The 19,645-nt window shown below is 43.9% G+C and overlaps 1 protein-coding gene across 2 annotated transcripts in view; it reads left to right on the top strand.

Moving 5' to 3' along the window:
- pkd1a (polycystic kidney disease 1a) overlaps positions 1-19,131 on the top strand; it is a 70,931-nt gene extending 51,800 nt beyond the window's left edge. For both annotated transcript variants that reach the window (XM_047802985.1, XM_027178913.2), the window contains 18 exons: positions 18-225; positions 440-566; positions 697-810; positions 2,060-2,109; positions 2,397-2,587; positions 4,214-4,286; positions 4,430-4,542; positions 4,689-4,888; positions 5,000-5,194; positions 6,127-6,266; positions 6,605-6,735; positions 10,921-11,041; positions 11,119-11,244; positions 11,455-11,629; positions 12,617-12,904; positions 13,012-13,146; positions 15,096-15,416; positions 15,633-19,131. In XM_047802985.1, the coding sequence (XP_047658941.1) occupies positions 18-225; positions 440-566; positions 697-810; positions 2,060-2,109; positions 2,397-2,587; positions 4,214-4,286; positions 4,430-4,542; positions 4,689-4,888; positions 5,000-5,194; positions 6,127-6,266; positions 6,605-6,735; positions 10,921-11,041; positions 11,119-11,244; positions 11,455-11,629; positions 12,617-12,904; positions 13,012-13,146; positions 15,096-15,416; positions 15,633-16,805 (3,881 nt within the window). In that variant the 3' untranslated portion in view covers positions 16,806-19,131. The remainder of the gene's footprint in view (positions 1-17; positions 226-439; positions 567-696; positions 811-2,059; positions 2,110-2,396; positions 2,588-4,213; positions 4,287-4,429; positions 4,543-4,688; positions 4,889-4,999; positions 5,195-6,126; positions 6,267-6,604; positions 6,736-10,920; positions 11,042-11,118; positions 11,245-11,454; positions 11,630-12,616; positions 12,905-13,011; positions 13,147-15,095; positions 15,417-15,632) is intronic.
- The last annotated feature ends 514 nt before the right edge of the window (positions 19,132-19,645 follow it).

The following is a 19,645-nucleotide window of genomic DNA, read 5'->3' as shown; positions in this document are numbered from 1 at the left end:
ACCTTCTGCCGTTACAGAGGAGGTGGAGCTTAGATGCTGGCCCCGCCTCCTCAAGTGGGAGCTCCAGAGGGCGGTGTGTGATAGTCACATGTGGCTGTCGTTATGGGAAAGACCACCACGCAGTCCCTTCACCCGGCTGCAGAGGGCGACGTGCTGCTCCATGCTCCTCCACCTCATCATTCTCGCCAACACCGTCTGGTATGCCACAGTCACCTACGTCAACAGGTACGGCCACGGCCTTCTCACTCGCTCACACACACACACACACACACACACATTGTTTTGTTAGTGCACAGACATACTGTATTAGTGTTTATAACATGTAAATAAGTTGAAAATAAGTTGATATAAGTGAATATACAGCAGTAATTACTCTGTGTGTGTGTGTGTGTGTGTGTGTGTGTGTGTGTGTGTGTGTGTGTGTGTGTGTGTTTTCCAGCTTTGTTCCCATATCAGAGCAGGTGTCTCTGAACGCAGAGGTTGTGGGAGTGGGTGTGATCAGCTGTCTAGTGGTGTATCCTATTTACCTGCTCATCTTCTGCCTCTTCAGACTCAGCCGCAGCAAGGTCAGTCTTTATCTCTATTATATATATTATATTATAGAAGAGACATATTGTGCCTAAAACTCTGTGTGTGTGTGTGTGTGTGTGTGTGTGTGTGTGTGTGTGTGTGTGTGTGTGTGTGTGTGTGTGACAGGTCTTAGTGGAGCAGCTCCCTCCTCAGGTAGACCAGGAGTCTCTAGAAATTGATGACTTCTTAGATAACTCCCTCACCGGAAGCTCCTTCCTCATTTTCAACGGAATCACAGAGGTAAGATGAAAGGAGGCGTGGCCTCTGCATGCAACTGTCTGTGCTACTGAGGAAGGTGTGGCTTCCGTGTGTGTCAGTCTCAGTAAAGGAGGCGTGGCCTCTGTGTGTGTCAGTCTCAGGAAAGGAGGTGTGGCCTCTGTGTGTGTCAGTCTCATTAAAGGAGGTGTGGCCTCTGTGTGTGTCAGCCTCATTAAAGGAGGTGTGGCCTATGTGTGTGTCAGTCTCAGTAAAGGAGGTGTGGCCTATGTGTGTGTCAGTATTAGTGAAGGAGGCGTGGCCTCTGTGTGTGTCAGTATTAGTGAAGGAGGCGTGGCCTCTGTGTGTGTCAGTATTAGTGAAGGAGGCGTGGCCTCTGTGTGTGTCAGTCTTTTTGAAGGAGGTGTGGCCTCTGTGTGTCAGTCTTAGTGAAGGAGGCGTGGCCTTTGTGTGTGTCAGTATTAGTGAAGGAGGTGTGGCCTGTGTGTGTGTCAGTATTAGTGAAGGAGGCGTGGCCTGTGTGTGTGTCAGTATTATGTACAATGACAGACATCAGTCACACAATATACAATAGAGAAGTGGCCTCTGGGTTTATTATTCTTAGTAAAGGAGGTGTGGCCTCTGGGTTTATTATTCTTAGTAAAGGAGGTGTGGCCTCTGGGTTTATTATTCTTAGTAAAGGAGGTGTGGCCTCTGGGTTTATTATTCTTAGTAAAGGAGGTGTGGCCTCTGAGTTTATTATTCTTAGTAAAGGAGGTGTGGCCTCTGGGTTTATTATTCTTAGTAAAAGAGGCGTGGCCTCTGGGTTTGTTATTCTTAGTAAAGGAGGTGTGGCCTCTGGGTTTATTATTCTTAGTAAAGGAGGCGTGGCCTCTGGGTTTATTATTCTTAGTAAAAGAGGCGTGGCCTCTGGGTTTGTTATTCTTAGTAAAGGAGGCGTGGCCTCCTTAAATTGTATTATATACATTTTTAATGCTTTACTTATCAGATCACACATCAGGATTCAGCAGATCTGTTAAAGTTTGTGAACTTCACACTCCACCTCTCTTTAAATATATTCATGAGCCTGTCTTGTGTTGCTTCAAATCATCAACATTCACGAGAGCAGATGGAGGAAATGGTGTCTGGGTTTCAGTGCAGTTCTGAGCCCTTTGAGAGCAGAACCAACATTAGAGTGTATAAAAGTTCATAGATGTGATGTGATGAGAGGTGAGTCAGGTTTGTTGTGCCACTGCTGTGACTTCTCACTACATTCACTCTGTTTCTTCTCCAGACGTACTCAGAGGAAACCAACATCGACCTCCCCACGCCTTCCTCGAAAAGGTGAGATGCTTGTTTCCATGGTAACAGTCGTAATGACTGGCATATTTTAGTGCTGGATGAAAGAGGTATTCAGACACATCGTCATCATCAACGTCATGAATCAGGTCATTAGAATGGAATGAGTGCCTCATTATGTCTGATTGGTGTTTGATTTGTGTTTGTGTGTGTGTGTGTGTGTGTGTGTGTGTGTGAGATAAAGAGAGAATGAGCAGGCACCACTGGCAGAGATTATGGTACAGGAGAGAACCTGCTCTAACTTTTCACTTGTTTTTTCTCTTTCCCTGTAGGTGGAGCGTTCCGGATGCTGATTGGCCGGATGTGACGAGCGAGCCATCGATCGAGATGGGGGTGGGACTTCCTCCTCGTCTAAAGCGAGGTCAGGGTAGCAGACACCTGGGTGTGGACATGACCTTTAACCCAGAGGACGACGAGACGGTGTTAGGACATGACTACAGGAATAAATACTTCACATCTTCAGGTACTCCAGCATGTGGATATCCAGCTCATTCACTTCCGGTCTGCTGAGATGATGATGTCAACTTCTTTTTCAATAAAACTGGTGTTGCAGCTAAAGCTCAGGGTATATAAACGTATCCTTTGCAGACCGAGTTGCTGAAGTGGTTTCTGAGGTCTTGAAAAGATTTTTGTGGTTCTTATTAAATGCCGCCATCTTCCAGCGTTCTTGAAAGAGTTCCTGAATAGCGTTCTAAGATCCCAAAGGGTTCTTGAGTTCCAGAAATTATCAGTGTATTTCTAAAAGGCTTCCTAGACTGCCAAACATTGTTTTTGAAAGGGTTCCTAAAAGAGGGGTTCCTATGTAAGGTTCTTCAAAAAAAGCTTTTCTAAGCTTCTAAAGTGGTTCCTGAAAGTTTTCTTCCAGTTTCCATAAAATAAGTTCCTGAAAATGTTCTATTTCTAAAAGAGTTCTTGAGAAGAATTTGTTCCTTTAATGGTTTGTGGAAGAGCGCCCGAGTTTCTGAAAGCGTTCTTGTTTTCTTTGCACCTTCTTGAGATGCCTTTATCCAGAGCGACTTACATTTCATCTCATAATATACAACTGACCAATTCTTTCAAGCTCCTTGCTTAGGGGCCCAGCATTGGCAGCTTATGCCTCTTTTCCAACGGAAAGAACCGGGTGCTGGTTCAGAGCTAGCGCTAGTGCTGGTTCAAAGTTGGTTCCACTGGCGAACCTTCTAAAAACCGGTTTGCCTTTCCACTGGCTAGAGAGCCATCATAGCGCCGAGTGTGACGTCACTGTATACGTGTCACGTGTCCCAGCTATGTTAGCGCAGCGGCGGCAAACACAAACACATCAACAATGGTGGATGTTGCTTTACTGTTAACGCTCATGGCTTTGTGAACCTACATTAACATCCAAACGCGGCGAATAAAACGTGTACGTGCAGCTCCGTGTAATCTGTATAAACGGAGGTTGTAACAGAGAAAGTACATAACGTTATTTTATCGTTAACACAGAAAATAATTTAGCCTTAGCATGTAGCTACCTACTATCCTTTGTGCTGATAACTGATTACGTATATTGCGGTAAAGCAAAAGTGTATTAAACATTAGTATACATAAGGTACATTATCAAATGCGCTAACAGTAGCCCCGCTCACAGCCCCGGACACGAGCGGTTCTTAAGTCTAGACCAGCAACGTTTTGGTGCTACTTAAGAACTTTTTCTGGTTCAGAGCCGGTGCTTTGGCTGTCGAAACAGAAAGAACTGGTTCTAAATTAGACTCCGAACCTGCACTCAAACTGCCTCGGTGGAAAAGGGGCAATAGTAGACCTTGGATTCAAACTGACATAACCTTCCAATCAGTTGTCCAACCTTCTCTGCATCCCTCTCTTCTTTCTTTTCCATTCCTTTTCTATGAGTTCTTACTTTTGGTATTAGAGCAAATCAATTACACTGATTTTATTTTGAGACTTCCGTCTTACCTTATACGACTGGAGAGCGTTTATCTCTCCTGCGGCACATAAAGCTGTCTGCCATTATCAGAATGTATATAAGTCTGTAAAGGTGTGAGCTTTTTGGAGGACTGTATGGTGTCTGTGCTCCTGTCCATGTTCCTGATTGGGTCTCGGGTGTGATTGACAGATGAGGATCTCCTGAAGCGGATCCTTGCTGATGGACAGCTGCTCTCACAGACCAACAGTGACATGGGCGACCTGTGAGTGTTATTCTTCTCTTATGAGCTGTAACATTTCACCATTAATCACCTCATCTCTTATCTCATCATATCACCTGTGTGTGTGTGTGTGTGTGTGTGTGTGTGTGTGTGTGTGTGTGTGTGTGTGTGTGTGTGTATTGCAGCTCCAGTATATTTGGGGATAAGACAGAGGTGATTCTGCTACAGAAGATGAGTGAACCTGTTCCTGCAGCCATACGCCGAGATCCACCTAAAACTGCATTCACCTCACGTACAGGTAGATATGCACACACACACACACACACACACACACACACTTTTTTAAAATGAAATCATTTGCATATATTAAAATATAAAGCTCATATATAGTTCTCTGCTAATTTACAATTTTTCCTCTCGCTCTCTCTCTCTCTCTCTCTGTAGTGACGGACGTGTGCAAGCCGAGGCCGCTTCCTCCTCTATTTGGATTGGTTGCTCTCTGGGGGAGTTGGGTGGGGCTAATCTTATCCAGTTGCGTGTCAATATGGCTAGGGCGGAGCTTGAACAAAGATATGGCTCTGATGTGGCTCATTTCCTGTATCGTCAGTTTTCTGATGTCGTTCTGCATCCTGGAGCCTCTAAAGGTCTCAAGCACACACACACACACACACACACACACACACACACATCTATATTTCAGTCGGTGGCTGAACAGTGAATACACAGAACAGAATGTAAACAGTATGTGTGTGTAGGTGCTGGTAGAAGGTGTATATTTCGGTTTGCTGGTGGCCCGTCTGAGGCCGGAGGAGGGGGATGTGTTGGTGGATTGTCCCCGAATGGAGCGAATGATCCAGCGTGTGCCAAGAGTTCGACCTCCTCAAGGCTTTGCACTGTCACAGGCCCGAGAGGAGGCACGCAAAGTTCGCCTGCTACATCGCATGCTCAAGGTGCACACACACACACACAAACACACACGCACACAAAACATTCATTCATTCATTCATTTTCTACCAAACTTCTCGGGTCACGGGGAGCCTCAGGCGTTATCGGGCATCGAGGCAGGATACACCCTGGACGGAGTGGCAACCCATCACAGGGCACACACACACTCTCATTCACTCACACACACACACACACACACTACGGACAATTTTCCAGAGATGCCAATCAACCTACCATGCATGTCTTTGGACCGGGGGAGGAAACCGGAGTACCCGGAGGAAACCCCCGAGGCACGGGGAGAACATGCAAACTCAAACACACACGAGGCGGAGGCGGGAATCGAACCCCCAACCCTGGAGGTGTGAGGCGAACGTGCTAACCACTAAGCCACCGTGTCCCCCTACACAAAACAGACTTACAAAATATTACTAATTATTATTTGTCATCTTTAATACCAACGTTTAAATTATTTTCCAAAGATAAACCCCCTGAATGTAACAATGTAAAATATTCATACAAACAAATAAATATTCATTTTCATAAATTTAATCATTACCAACCCACAAAAATAAAGAGTATAAAGTTCTTCAATGTTCTGATGTTACTCAGGCTAGAAAGAACCTGAAAATATATTTAATAGCTATTAGATAAAAAGCTATAATGCTAAAATGTTAACCACATAACTCGAGAGTAAACGGAATTGTGGTGAAATTAATCCGATATACTTAAAACTTAATAATAAAAATAAAATAATAAAGCACTTAACATTTCATTGCAAAACAAAAAGAAATACTGACTCTTTAAGCATTATATATCTGATTAAATATGCATTCGGTAATGTAGTGTTGAACGAGTATGTAGTCATGCACAGTATGTTGGGCTAACTGATGTGTGTGTCTGTGTGTGTGTGTGTGTGTGTGTGTGGGTGTGTGTGTAGGGTTTCCTCCTCTACATGCTTTTTCTGCTCGTGGTCCTGCTGCTGAACTACGCCGACTCGACCAAAGACGCTTACCAACTGAGACTGCAAACTCAGCTGAGGAACCATCTACACACGCAGCGCTTCAGCAACATCAGCAGGTATTTACACACAGACACACACACACACACACACACACACACACACACACACAACAACACACACTGACACACTATAACAAACACCTTGTAGGGTGCACACTTGGGAACTCTGTTAACTGGGGACTCTTGGTTTAAATTACATAATAAATTCCTGTTTCACATTGGCTTTAACCCCGATCGTGATGTTTCTGCGCTACATATTTATAGACGAAAGGATATATTAAAATGATCAGCTATAAGAAGAATGAAGGGATGTAAAAGTTTCTTTGATTCTATAATAAAAAAATGGACATCTCTCTTCCAACTGACCTCACTATCATCCCTATCATTGTGTCTAGACGAGAGGACGTTTGGCCATGGCTGTCTGATTTCCTGTTGCCACGGTTGCTAGATGGCTCCGCCCTTATGGAGGGGACGGGTAGCCTGTTGCTGGGGAAGCCCCGCCTCCGACAGCAGAGATCCCAACCAGGTGAGTGAGAGTGAGCGTGAGAAAAGTAAGGAAGTCCTTTATGGTTTTAATTAATAAATATTGTAATATATTTTTATTTTAACTCATCACTCACATGATAAGACTTTTATAATATCCAGCAGGACAACTGCTTGGGTTGGAGCATGCTAACGGTTTTATTCCACACACATACTATATTGTCCTTGTGAGGACGTTTCATTAACGAACATCATGCTAGATTAGTTAGCTAATATTATGCCACACCCAAATAGAGTGGAAAAAGTTCTGTAAATAAAACCTACAGGTTCTATAATTAAGCTGTTGTGCTCACAGGGGACCAGAAAATGTCCCAACAATGTCAGAGCTGTATGATATATAGTAACTAAACAGTCCTGACAAAAGTAAAATAAAACAAACAAACAGAAATGTCTGGAAAGAGTAAATCATAAATAAATCATAAACCCAATCGTTGTAATAGAATAAATTCACATATTGTATTCGCATTCATGTGCGTGTTCTTTTCATTGAGAGTGTACACACAGGGAGCTGAAAATCCTATTGTCTTTATGGGTGTGTGTGTGTGTGTGTGTGTGTGTGTGTGAGGCAGATGAATATTATACATTTACAGCACTTGGCAAACGCCCTTATCCAGAGCGACCTACATAAGTGCTTAAATCTCTAGCATTGGATACATTAATGCTGGTTACTTAAGATACCATGAGTTTAAAACATTGTTCAATATTATCAGCCTCAGCTGTGAGAAATAGGAGGCAAAAATGAGTTTTGTGTGTGTTTGTGTGTATCCAGCAGTGTTGTATAAAGTATTAGAAAGCAATACTTGAGTAAATGTACAAGTATTAGACTTAGTACTAGAAATATTTACTGTACTTAAGTATCAAATGTTATTTTTTGATATTTTATGTACTTAAGTATTTGAAGTCAAAGTAAAAAGTAAAATTTCAGTGATTTTCGGTAGGTATAAGATCAGGGGCGGTTCAAGGATTTCATCATTAGGGGTTTTAGCCCTCAGTAAGAATTTAAAACAAGAAGAGTTGTTAGGGTTGTCCACACATCAACACCTGCTGTACAAACAACCCAGAAAAGACACAGCAGTTCATCTGCAAGCTCCATGAGGCTCTCACCAAAGGGACACCTGATGACACATCGACTCGAAGTGGTCCCACCGCCGAAATGCTGTGTACAACTCAGCCATTACTGCCTACGGGAAGAAGGAGAGCAAAAACACCGATTGGTATGAGGCCAACTGAGAGGTGATGGAGCCCGTGACTGAGGCAAAGAGGAAAGCCCTCCTTTCTTACAAGGCTGTGTCTAGCCCTGGTACATTACAAGCCCTCCAGTCTGCCAGGAAAAATGCACAGCAGACCGCCCGCCACTACGCTAACACCTACTGGCTGAACCTCTGCACCAGTATACAGACAGCTGCCGAAACCGGGGATGCAAGGGGCATGTATGAGGGTATCAAGAAGGCAATAGACCCACCCACCTCCAAGATCGTCCCACTTAAGTCCAAGACTGGCGAAGTCATCAAAGCCCAGGGGAAACAGCTGCAGCGCTGGGTCTCGAGCTGTACGCAACCCAAAACGTTGTCACTGACACCACCTTAGACACCATCCCAGACCTGCCAGTCATGGAGGAACTAGACACATCACCCACCCTGGAAGAGCTCGGAAAGCTATCGACTGCCTCGCTTGTGGGAAGGCCCCTGGGAGTAACGGCATCCCGCCTGAAGTCCTTGAGATCGGGAAACCAGCACTACTCCAACCCCTGCACGAACTCCTCTGCCTCTGCTGGGGACAAGGATACATCCCCCAGGACATGCGAGATGCAAACATTGTCACTCTGTACAAGAACAAGGAGACCGCAGTGACTGCAACACCTACCGAGGCATATCCCTCCTCAGCATCGTTGGAAAGGCTTTCGCCCGTGTCGTCCTGGCGCGCCTGCAGACCCTAGCCGCCCGTATCTACCCAGAGTCCCAGTGTGGTTTCCGAGCCGGCCGTACAACTGTAGACATGATCTTCTCACTACAACAGCTACAGGAGAAGTGTCATGAGCAGCAGATGCCCCTCTACATTGCCTTCATAGACCTGACCAAGGCGTTTGACCTGGTCAGCCGGAGTGGACTCTTCAGGCTCCTACAGAAGGTCGGCTGCCCCCCACGACTGCTGGCTATCATAAGATCATTCCACGGGAACATGTACAGCACAGTGTGCTTCAATGGCGTAACATCGGAGGCCTTCCCAGTCAGCAGCGGAGTGAAGCAAGGCTGTGTCCTTGCGCTGACACTTTTTGCCATCTTCTTCTCCATACTCCTCCAGTACGCCTTTAAGGACTGCAGCGAGGGCGTGTACATCCACACCAGAACTGATGGCAAGCTGTTTAACATCGCCCGTCTTCGTGCTAAGACCAAAGTCACAGAGGTTCTCATCCGTGAATTGCTCCTCGCCGATGATGCAGCCTTGACATCACAACGGAAGATGGACTGCAGAAGCTGGTATGTCGCTTCTCCCACACCTGCAAGGAGTTCGGACTGACCATCAGTCTGAAGAAGACTAACGTAATGGTGCAGGACGCAGACTCCCCTCCCACCATTGACATCGAGGGGTACAACTTGCAAGTTGTTGAGAACTATACATACCTTGGGTCCACCATCTCCAATTCACTCTCCGTTGATACTGATGTGAATGGCCGGATTGCCAAAGCATCAGCAGTTATCAGCAGTTATGACTGAACCAGAGGGTCTGGAACAACCACAACCTCACTGAGAAGACCAAATTGCGCATCTACCAGGCCTGTGTGCTCAGCACAGTCCTCTACAGCAGCGAGGCATGGACCACCTACGCGAGTCACGAGGTGAAACTCAACAGCTTCCACCTGAGATGCTTGCGGCACATTCTGCGTATCCAGTGGCAGGACAAAGTACCCAACACAGAGGTTCTGGAACGCACCGGCATGAATAGCATGTTCACCATTCTCAGTGAGAGGCGCCTTCGCTGGCTCGGCCATGTTAGGAGAATGTTAGGGTCGCATACTAAAGGACCTGCTGTACGGCGAGCTAGCAGAAGGTGCACGACTGACCAGGCGGCCACGACTGACCGGGCGGCCACGTCTGAGGTACAAAGATGTCTGCAAAAAGGACATTAAGATGGCCAACATCAACGTAAACAATTGGGAGAGCTGTGCTGACGACCGCCCTGCCTGGCGTCTTGCTGTCAGACAGGGCGCTCAGAAAGCCAAGGAGGTGAGAAACACAAACCTCGCTGCAAAGAGAGTCAGGAGGAAGGCAAACCAACAACAACCTCAGCAAGCATCAGCATTTACCTGCAGCAAGTGCAACAGAGACTGTCAATCCAGGATCGGACTTTTCAGCCACTCGCGAAGGTGCAGATAGGACACCTTAACCGGAAGCTACACCATCGTCTCTTGAAGACGGACAGATGCCGAAGAGATTATATGACTACATAGTAAGCCAAAAGTTATGGTATTATTTAAAATGGCAAAAGTGGACACCAAAATTTTATGCATGATGTAATGATGTCAGTCTTGAACCAGATCAGTTCATGTATGTGTGCATTCTCTACAAACAGTGTGTCTGATGAATGCAGTCATTAATAAACAAATATTCACAAGACAAAGAGCAAATCAATAAATGTTATTTTTATTTAGTATTGAATGGATTGTTTGCATTAATATTTTGTTTGTGCTGCAACTCTGATAATAAGAATAGTGAAATTTCACTGCTTTTGGTTGCCGTCTTTGCGGCTTTTTGCCGATTAACGTTATAGACAAACACCTCCAGCTCTGACTGAGCGTGCACGCTGCGTGTATCTGAGCTTCTCCGTAGAGCGTGCGGAGCTGCGTAATGCAATCTAGGAACATTCGCCAAACCTCCCTTATTGCAGTCACACACATTTCTTCTGATTTTATTTTGTAGTAACAAGTAACGAAGATGCTTAGTGGAAATATAACAGAGTAAAAGTATACATTTTATCTAGGAAATGTAGTGGAGTAAAAGTGAAAGTTGACATAAATTTAAATAGTGAAGTAAAGTACAGATACGTGACATTTCTACTTAAGTACGGTAACAAGTATTTGTACTCCGTTACATTACAACACTGGTATCCAGTCACAAGTGACATTGCATAACCTATCTATCTAATTCTCTTTCTCTCCTGCCACCTTCAGCCTGCCCTCCAACTGGCTATTTTCCAGCAGCTTCCTGGTTTGGGTGTGGACCAGCAGGATGGGTGGAGTCAGGTTCCGGACTGTCAGTCAACTGGTCTCACAGTGTGTCTCAGAGCACCGGGTAAGGGCGCTGACATTCAGAGGGTCTTCAACTGTGGTGTGTACCTGTACTAATGTTTTTGTCTCGTATGTGTGTAGAGTGTGGCAGTGGGGTCAGGTGTCTGTGTACAACAGTGGTGGGTTTGTACAGGAGCTAAGTAGGAAGATGGAAGAATCCAGAGCCCTTCTAGAACAACTCCATAAACACCAGTGGCTGGATCCGCTGTAAGTATTTAAATATGCAGACACAACCAGAGGTGCCAATATTTTCACTCAAGGAAGAATGGTGTTTGCATCGAGCGCAAACTTCCTTAGGAGCCATTAATGTATACATTATAAGCAATCGCATTAACAATCACATTTATAAGTCATATAAACAGAAACAGCAATCTAAATACACAGAGCTGCTTACTTCAGTGTAACTGTGTGTTTCAGGACAAGGGCTCTGTTCGTGGAGTTCTCCCTGTATAACACAAACACAGACCTGCTGGCCATCTTCTCCTTCCTCTTGGAGTTCCCGGTCTCAGAACGCACACATTCCAGCATTAACCTCAAGACCTGCAGCCTTCAGACCCTCCAACGTGGCATGGACCTCCCCATGTTCCTCACGGTAACCATCAAACACCTTTCCTCTGTTCCACAGTCGCCTTCTCCTGCCGTTCTTTGAGGAACCATCAGTCCCCACCTCACTTCTCTTTACTGTCAGGGCTCTAATGACAGTCAGGGGGACTCGCTAGTTTCTGGATGTACACGTCTAATGCTGATTTCTTCTCCGTCAGAGAACAAACTAAAATAAATATCCTTATCCCATGTAAAAATTACTGCTAATGATGGAAGAATTGCTAAACATTCTGCAGCTGATGCACTGGATAAGCTGAACTTTTGCCTTACTTGATTATGCACACACGGCTAAATATATGCTAAATGTTAGAAGATCCACAATGGGTTTCTGTTGCTTGCAGTCTTTAGACAGAAAACAAATGATTCCTCTGAATAAAGGTTTAACATCTGCTCCTGTTTTTAATTCCTTACCATAAACACTGATCGCTTTCTCTCGTCTTCTCCAAGGTAACCTGTCAATGTCTGCCTCCCTCGAGATAACTATTAAATCCCACCTAACGTTGGTTCCGAGTACTAACTGTCAATCTCCAAGGGAAATCTCCATGTCCCCTGCTTTCCATACTGTATCTAACAGTCAATCATTGTCTGTCCTTAAGCTCCTCAAATTTACTGTAAATTGCCATCTGTCTGATCCAGACAGTATTGAACAGCATTAAGCAAACGCCCTTAACCAGAGCGACTTACATTTTATCTAATTTTTATACAACTGAGCATTTGAGGGTTAAGGGCCTTGCTCAGGGGCCCAGCAGTGGCTGCTTGGTGGACATAGGAATCGAACTCACAACCTTCCAATTGGTAGCCCAACACCTTAACAACTAGACTACAACATCTTCTATCATCCATTATCATTGTTCCTCAAAGTAACAGTCACAATTTTCCCTCCTGTTGTTACAGTAACAATCAATCACCTTCACTCAGCCTATTACAATCTCCTTCACACTAATGTTCATTTCCTCCAATTCTTTCCATTTCTTAGCTCATCCTGATGATCTTGATTATTTACTTCTCTGTGCGAGAGGGTGTGTCAACCTTCAGGCAGGGGTGGGGCTACATCCTGCAAGCGTGGAATCTGGTGGGTGTGGTCACTCTTCTGCTGGCGGCTTGTGTCTCCGCCCTCCACTTCAGTCGCTCTGCTCTTGCCTCCAACCTCTGGGCCTCACTACTTCATCAGCATGAATCATTTATTAACTTCTTTCCCCTGGGACAACAAAGCCAGGTTCTGATTCAGCTCAATGCCCTGCTCCTCTTCCTGGTAGTACTGAAGGTAGGAAACACACTACATCGCACACTGATCTATAAAAGTTTTGGGATACTACGGAGGTACTTTGATTGAATTTTGTGTCTCTTGTTCCTTTGTACCCTTTTATACAGGCTGCTCATCAGCTACGGTTTTTGAGGGAATGGGCCGTGTTTGGCAGGACTCTGAGGAGATCGGTGTGGGAGATTGTTAGCATTGCAATGGCTTTGCTCTTGCTGCTGATGGCTTACTCACACACAGGATACCTTGTGAGCATGAGCGCACACACACATGCACCGATATCAAAAGACAAATGAAAGTGAAAAGTGACGTGACATTCGGCTAAGTACGGTGACCCATACTCAGAATTCGTTCTCTGCATTTAACCCATCCCAAGTGCACACACACAGCAGTGAACACACACACCGTGAACACACGATAGTTGATAGTTGTCAATGTGTTGCTTGATTCGACTCATCCTCTGGTAAATTCCTGTTAATTACAAATTTATTTTATGCTTTCTCCTAACGAAATCATTGGGGTGTACTTATTTTTGCACAAAGATCTTAACGTATTTTGATAAAATTGTTTAAATTTTGGGGGCACGGTGGCTTAGTGGTTAGCACATTCTCCTCCCACCTCCGCCTTGTGTTTGTGGAGTTTGCATGTTCTCCCCGTGCCTCGGGGGTTTCCTCCGGGTACTCCGGTTTCCTCCCCCGGTCAAAAGACATGCATGGTAAGTTGATTGGCATCTCTGGAAAATTGTCTGTAGTGTGTGTGTGTGTGAGTGAATGAGATTGTGTGTGTGTGCCCTGCGATGGGTTGGCACTCCGTCCAGGGTGTATCCTGCCTTGATGCCCAATGACACCTGAGATAGGCACAGGCTCCCCGTGACCTGAGAAGTTCGGATAAGTGGTAGAAAATAAGGGTGCTTTCACACCTGCCTTGTTTAGTTCGGTTGAATCGTACCAGAGTTCGTTTGCTCATTTGGTGCAGTTCGTTTGGGCAGGTGAGAATGCAGCAATCGAACTCTGGTGCGCACCAAAAGCGGACCAAACAAGCGTACCGAGACCTCCTTGAAGAGGTGGTCTCGGTACGCTTTCAAACGAACTCTGGTACGGTTCGTTTGTGGTGAGAACACGGTCCGAGATCGAATAGACCTAACTGCAAAAAGTATTGTGCATTTTGGACTAAACCAGCTGCCGTAGGGGGTCGTTGGCAATATTTTCGGAAGATGACAATGTCACAGTTTCGAAAAAGTAATACTCGCCGCCTCCTGAAGTCGTCTTCGCCGTTTGCAGTGCATTAAAATGATATTTTCATGCCGTACCCACGCTTCATTCTGAAAATTAAGACTTTGTATAGAATACTGTATACAAGCGATGTAGTAGATTACAACCACGAACATAATTGCAGCGCGCAGTCGTCTCTCGATGGTGTGCTGTATGCTGTATTTTCTTCTTTTTGTTTTCTTCCGGAGTTTCGTTGAAATTTCCCGCACATTTATTCTGACCAATCGAGAAGCAGTTTAGGAAATACGCTCAACGAAATATGGACAATGAGTGATGTGGATGTTATCACATGACTGCATTTTGGTTCGTTTCAACTGGTGCAGAACAGAACGATCAGTGTGGTGTGAAAAGGAACCAAAACTGATAAAAATATACAATGTATAATTTTTGCTTTTGGTCCGGACCAAATGAACCGAACTATAGGTGTGAAAGCACCCCCAAATGAATGAATGGATGAATGTTTAAATTTTGCCTTTGGTCCCAACTAATCTCATTTAAAACAAATGAACCAGATTTGTGCAAATATGTTATTGTATAGAATCCGATAGCGAGTATTAATTTTAAAGCAAGATGGAGGTTTTACTGAGAAATCTGTCATGGTGTACTCAGTTATGCTGAGCACGGTCAAAGAAGCCATGTTTGTGCTTGTGTGCATTTCAATACAAGTCAATATTGTGCAAAATCTCTTTCCAAATTGCCACCTTTCATTCAGTCTCTTTCACTCTGACTCATCAAATGGCCTTAATGGATGTGAATTACCGCTTGCGTCTACCAAAAATAAACACATCTAACGTGTTCGACCAATTACATAAGTACTATGGCTATGTCGTTTGTATTTTTTTCATTCTGCTGACATTCTATTGACATTAGAATGTGTCTCTGTATGAGTATTGACATAAAATCTCTCTTTTTCTTACTTTTTCCAGCTTTTTCACTCCATTGTTCAGGGATATGGGACAGTTAGGTCTGCTTGCTGGTCATTGCTAGGCTCGGGGGGGCATGGCCTATGGTCATGGAGAGCAGATCAAGGCACCTATCCTTGCTCCGCTTCCTGCTACGTGTTTCACGTCAGCTTTGCGGCTCTGCGGCTTGTCCTGCTGTGGCTGGTGACCTCCGTGTTACTAAGAAACTATCGTAGAGTTCGGGCAGAGCTCTACCGGCCTGCAGTAGACCTCCAGGATTATGAGATGGTGGAACTCTTCCTACGACGCCTCAAGATGTGGATGGGCCTGAGCCGTACTAAGGAGGTGGGTTCATGGTTAGAAGTCATTTCTGGAACCTCAAGTGATGGTTAAAAAAAGGGATGCAAAAAACTGTTTATGTAGATGTGTGTGTGTGTGTGTGTTTGTGGGTGTTCAGTTTGGGACATGTTTTATTGTACTGAACCCAGAGTTTGAGCTCAGCAGTACGGACAATCCAATATATCTTTGCTTTGTTCTTTGTTTGTTTCTTCTTCAATGTAGTTCCGTCACAAGGTGCGTTTTGAAGGTATGGAACTCCCACCATCCCGATCTTCATCTACCAGTGACTGCAAATCCCTTTGTCTCCCTCCTCTTGATGGACCTGAAGCCCCCCCGTCTCCTGACAGTGTCGACTGTGTTTCAGAGGCTTCTTGGCATCCTATGTCCAGCAGCCCTTGCAGCATAGCTGAGACCCCAGGTCTTGGGTTAGGTCTGACATTAAACTTGGGGGTGGTATCAGGTGGTCAACCCTGGAGAGAAAGAGCAGAAACCGAGGCCACACTTCGAAGGGTTTTGCCGGCCTTCGATGCATTGCTGCTGCAGCTGGACAGGGTCAACCAGGCCACAGAGGAATTGTATCACACTGAATGCCGGATGGAAAAAGTTCAGAGGAAGGGTCAGAAAAGAAGCCGTGGAGTAGGCTGCAGTGGTGGTCTGGACTCTGCAGGACAGAGGAGACATAATGGGTCACATAGACCGTCCCACTCAGTAGAGAATGGTCCCATCAAGGATGGAAACTTGGACAAAACTCGTTCCAAGAGCAAGAAAAGTTCTCACAAAACTGACAGAGGAACTCGCAAGAAAGCGAACAGCACACACCACTCAAGTCCTCGAGAGGACTTGTTACCAAAGGGGTCAAGTGTTCAAAAGACAGAAGCTTCTAGAAAAGTGGAAGCACAAGTCAGTAAGACTGAAACAATTCCTCCCAAGGTGGATTCAAGTCCCATCAAGGTAGAGGAAAGTGTTGTTAAGATAGAAGCAAGTGCGAATGTGGTGGATGTAAGTGCAGGTTTGGTGGAAGAAACGTCCCACAAGACTGCCAAAAGTTCTCATAAGACTGCCTCAAGCCGGAAGAAGGTTAATCCAATCATTTCAAGAGATGCTGAGAATGTTGGCTGTGCCAGCAAACCAGTTCTTTCCCCCACTCCTATCACTGCCCCATACACTGAACCTTCTACAGCCCCAAGTTCTTCTATAACAAGCCCAGTCCCGATCCCCAGAGCCCTTGAGTGGAACCCACCAAGTTATACTGAAGACCTCCCATCCAGCCTTTTCCAACATCCAGCGCACACCACCACAATGCCCACACGCAAACGTAAGCACAAACCCCCACCTCTGAAAAACAAAATCCATCCCAACACAGACAGGCCTATCTCAGGACATGCCAAACCTTAATGACCAGAGGGTTCCACTTGCTGGTCTTTTTGAAAGAAGACTTAGATTGATTTCAGGTAAAGAGAGAATAAATGGTGGCTATTCTACAACTTAGGGGTTGGTGGGTATCCATTATGGAAAGAGAGGGACTCTGTGACAGCAGGTTTTGTTGCCAGTCCCTCAAAAAAAAAGCAGAAAAAAAGAGCAGCTTAAATGGGGAAATAAGAGAATTTGAAATGTGTCAAACTTTTAATTTTTCCCAGGGCAGTGCAGTTCGGCCAAGTCAAAATGGAAGTCATTAGCTTTAAGGTGCTGGTTGCCTTTTAGATTTTGCCTCAGAAGTCCCCACCCTTCCTTCGCCTTGAATGACCTCAACCAGCCCATGGCCCCGGTGGTCATGAAGGGCTGATTTGACAAGAGCACCGCTTGTGCTGTCTTAGAAACAAACTCGCAGGGAGCGATGTCGTGCAAGTCTGTCGCAAAATGGCGGATATGTAGTTTTCGAGTTATGTTTGGTGCCTTGTATTATATATAAATAATGTTTTGTATAAGTAATGTTCGAGTTATACTTTTTGATGTATCAAAAAAGGAAGCTACACACATGCACATACTAACATATCAGCATTAAGCACATAGAGCTATGCTTGCAGGTACGTATGCATTAATGCACCTCCTTTTATACACGATGCAAGTCAGTCACAGGCAAACGGTATTAAATCAAGTTTTTCTTTCTTGAACTCAAGCGTACGTCTATACACATTGTGAGGCTGATAGTATACTAGCAAACCTTGCTATTAAAAACAAAAAAGCTCGAGTTTAAATAGAACAAGCAATCGGAAGGAACTCTAAAGGACAGATGAACAACTGAGCATGAGAAAGAATACAAACGAATATAAAACACACAGAGTGGAACGGAATGAAAGACTAAAGATTGTTTTGGGTTTTTAGAAGAAGTGCAAATACAAGAAAAAGAGAAAGAATAAGATTGAGAATAAGATGGGATAAAAGAGGAAGAAAATTCCTTCAACATCCTTCGCAGTGTAAATAGCGAGAACACACAAACAAGAGATACGCTAACGTGTTATTAATCGTATTTGTTACCGATGTGCTTTTTGTTTGTTTCCGTTTTATCGATGCTTTTGAACAATGTTTTTAACTTTATTTAAAAAGCACTTTGTATTGATGTATGTGGTTTGCATCTTGAATGTGAGCATGTTTTTTTTTCTTTGTTTGTTTAAGTAAATAAGCTTGGTACGATATCCAATAAGATCGCTTCAAGAACATTAACCTATGTAGTGACATGCTTGCTTCTCCTTTAAGTGTCCAGAGATTTATTTTGATTAAATAACGTAAGAAAAAAACGTAGCCAGAAACCTAAAAGTACTTAGAACATAGCACTTTATTTCAAATCGAAGGTCTTTGATGCTACGCCGTAACACCGTAACGTACCCCACCCGTCCCCGTAAACCGGCCAAGTTATTATACATGACAGGTCTGCTTGTTGTTCTTGCTGTGTTTTCTAGAACGTTCTAAAATTTACCCAGAAACCTGTTGTTTACCATGGTGATGCTCAGGGAACCTTTAAACAACCCAAACCAGTATAATGCTCAGTTTTGTTTTGTTTTATTTATTTTTTTTGATGTTCTTGTTTGTCTCCTATTGGGCATGTAGAGGTTTATTATAAAAAGATTTTTGGCGGAAATTCTTAAAGCCGTAAGCGCTTTTTTCTTTTCTTTTTTTTTGGACAGTTTAAAATTAGATGCCACTTATTTCATGCTTTTCTCTTCCTCCTGGTCTCTGGACAGTGTGTTTGTACATAATAATATGCCCTGATGTAAATACTGATTAAAGAAACCTCCATCCTTATTTTCCTTTTTTTTTAAAAAATAAATAAAATGAATAAATAAATAAAAAGAAAATCACCTAAAACCTGCACTGATGTTTTATTTTTACCTGATGGATTACAGTGTTTTAATGCTTTTATTTCCCCTCCACTTTGGTTTCATGGGCCAAGTCACTCTGATGAAAAAAATACTGTATATTATTATTATTATTATTTTGAATTTTTTACAGCTTCACCTTCTTAAAGGTAGTAAAATTATCTGGTGCTTTATAGTTTGGAGTAGTAAATATTTAAGATGAAAATGGTTTCCATTTACTATGTTTGAAGTGCCAAAGTCATTTTTGTACGTGTGTGTGTGTGTGTTCATGTTAAATGAATTTTGCTCATGGCAACATCATGGCTGTTTTTGTTTTTATTGTATCATGCAGTTGTATCCTGTCTGTAGCACTTCGGCTAAAATGCTTTTGCACTTGACAAAGTCAAATAAAGAGATTGACAGCTCAACTTGGTCCTTTATTATTTTTAAATCTTTTCCCTGGATTTAATGTTAAAAATGTTAACCGAGTAAACCGAGCGTGCTTTATGTCTCAAAAGGTAGCTTTTCATCAATAAATACAACTTCTAATTCATTTATGTTTGTGTCAAGCTTTTTATCCGTCTATGGTTGCATTTAATGCTGTGGAGTCAGTGCCTCACCTCTGTTACCTGCTCTAGGCCAGAGAAACCCAGAGGGGCAAGTTGAATGTGTAACACTGCAGAGAAATAACAGAGACGTTTGCACTGTGAGCTCTTGCAATGTTTAATGAACTCTGACCTGAGCTCTGCAACCTCTATATCTCAGAAACACTAAACGCCCTCTACAGGAGGCAATTGATAATGACCAATTAAAGGTACATCCAATATTAATGAGTCCATAATATGCAGAACAATATCCGGTATATGTCAAAAAAAGGTTTGTCTCTACAATTTTATTTTGTGGGGTATCTATTTTTCTTTACCTTTATTTCTTGGCCCTCTA

Source organism: Tachysurus fulvidraco, chromosome 18 (assembly GCF_022655615.1).
Source record: "Tachysurus fulvidraco isolate hzauxx_2018 chromosome 18, HZAU_PFXX_2.0, whole genome shotgun sequence".
In the NCBI taxonomy this organism is placed as follows: domain Eukaryota; kingdom Metazoa; phylum Chordata; class Actinopteri; order Siluriformes; family Bagridae; genus Tachysurus; species Tachysurus fulvidraco.
Note: the sequence above shows the minus strand (reverse complement) of the source record. Positions and strands in the feature narration are given on the sequence as shown.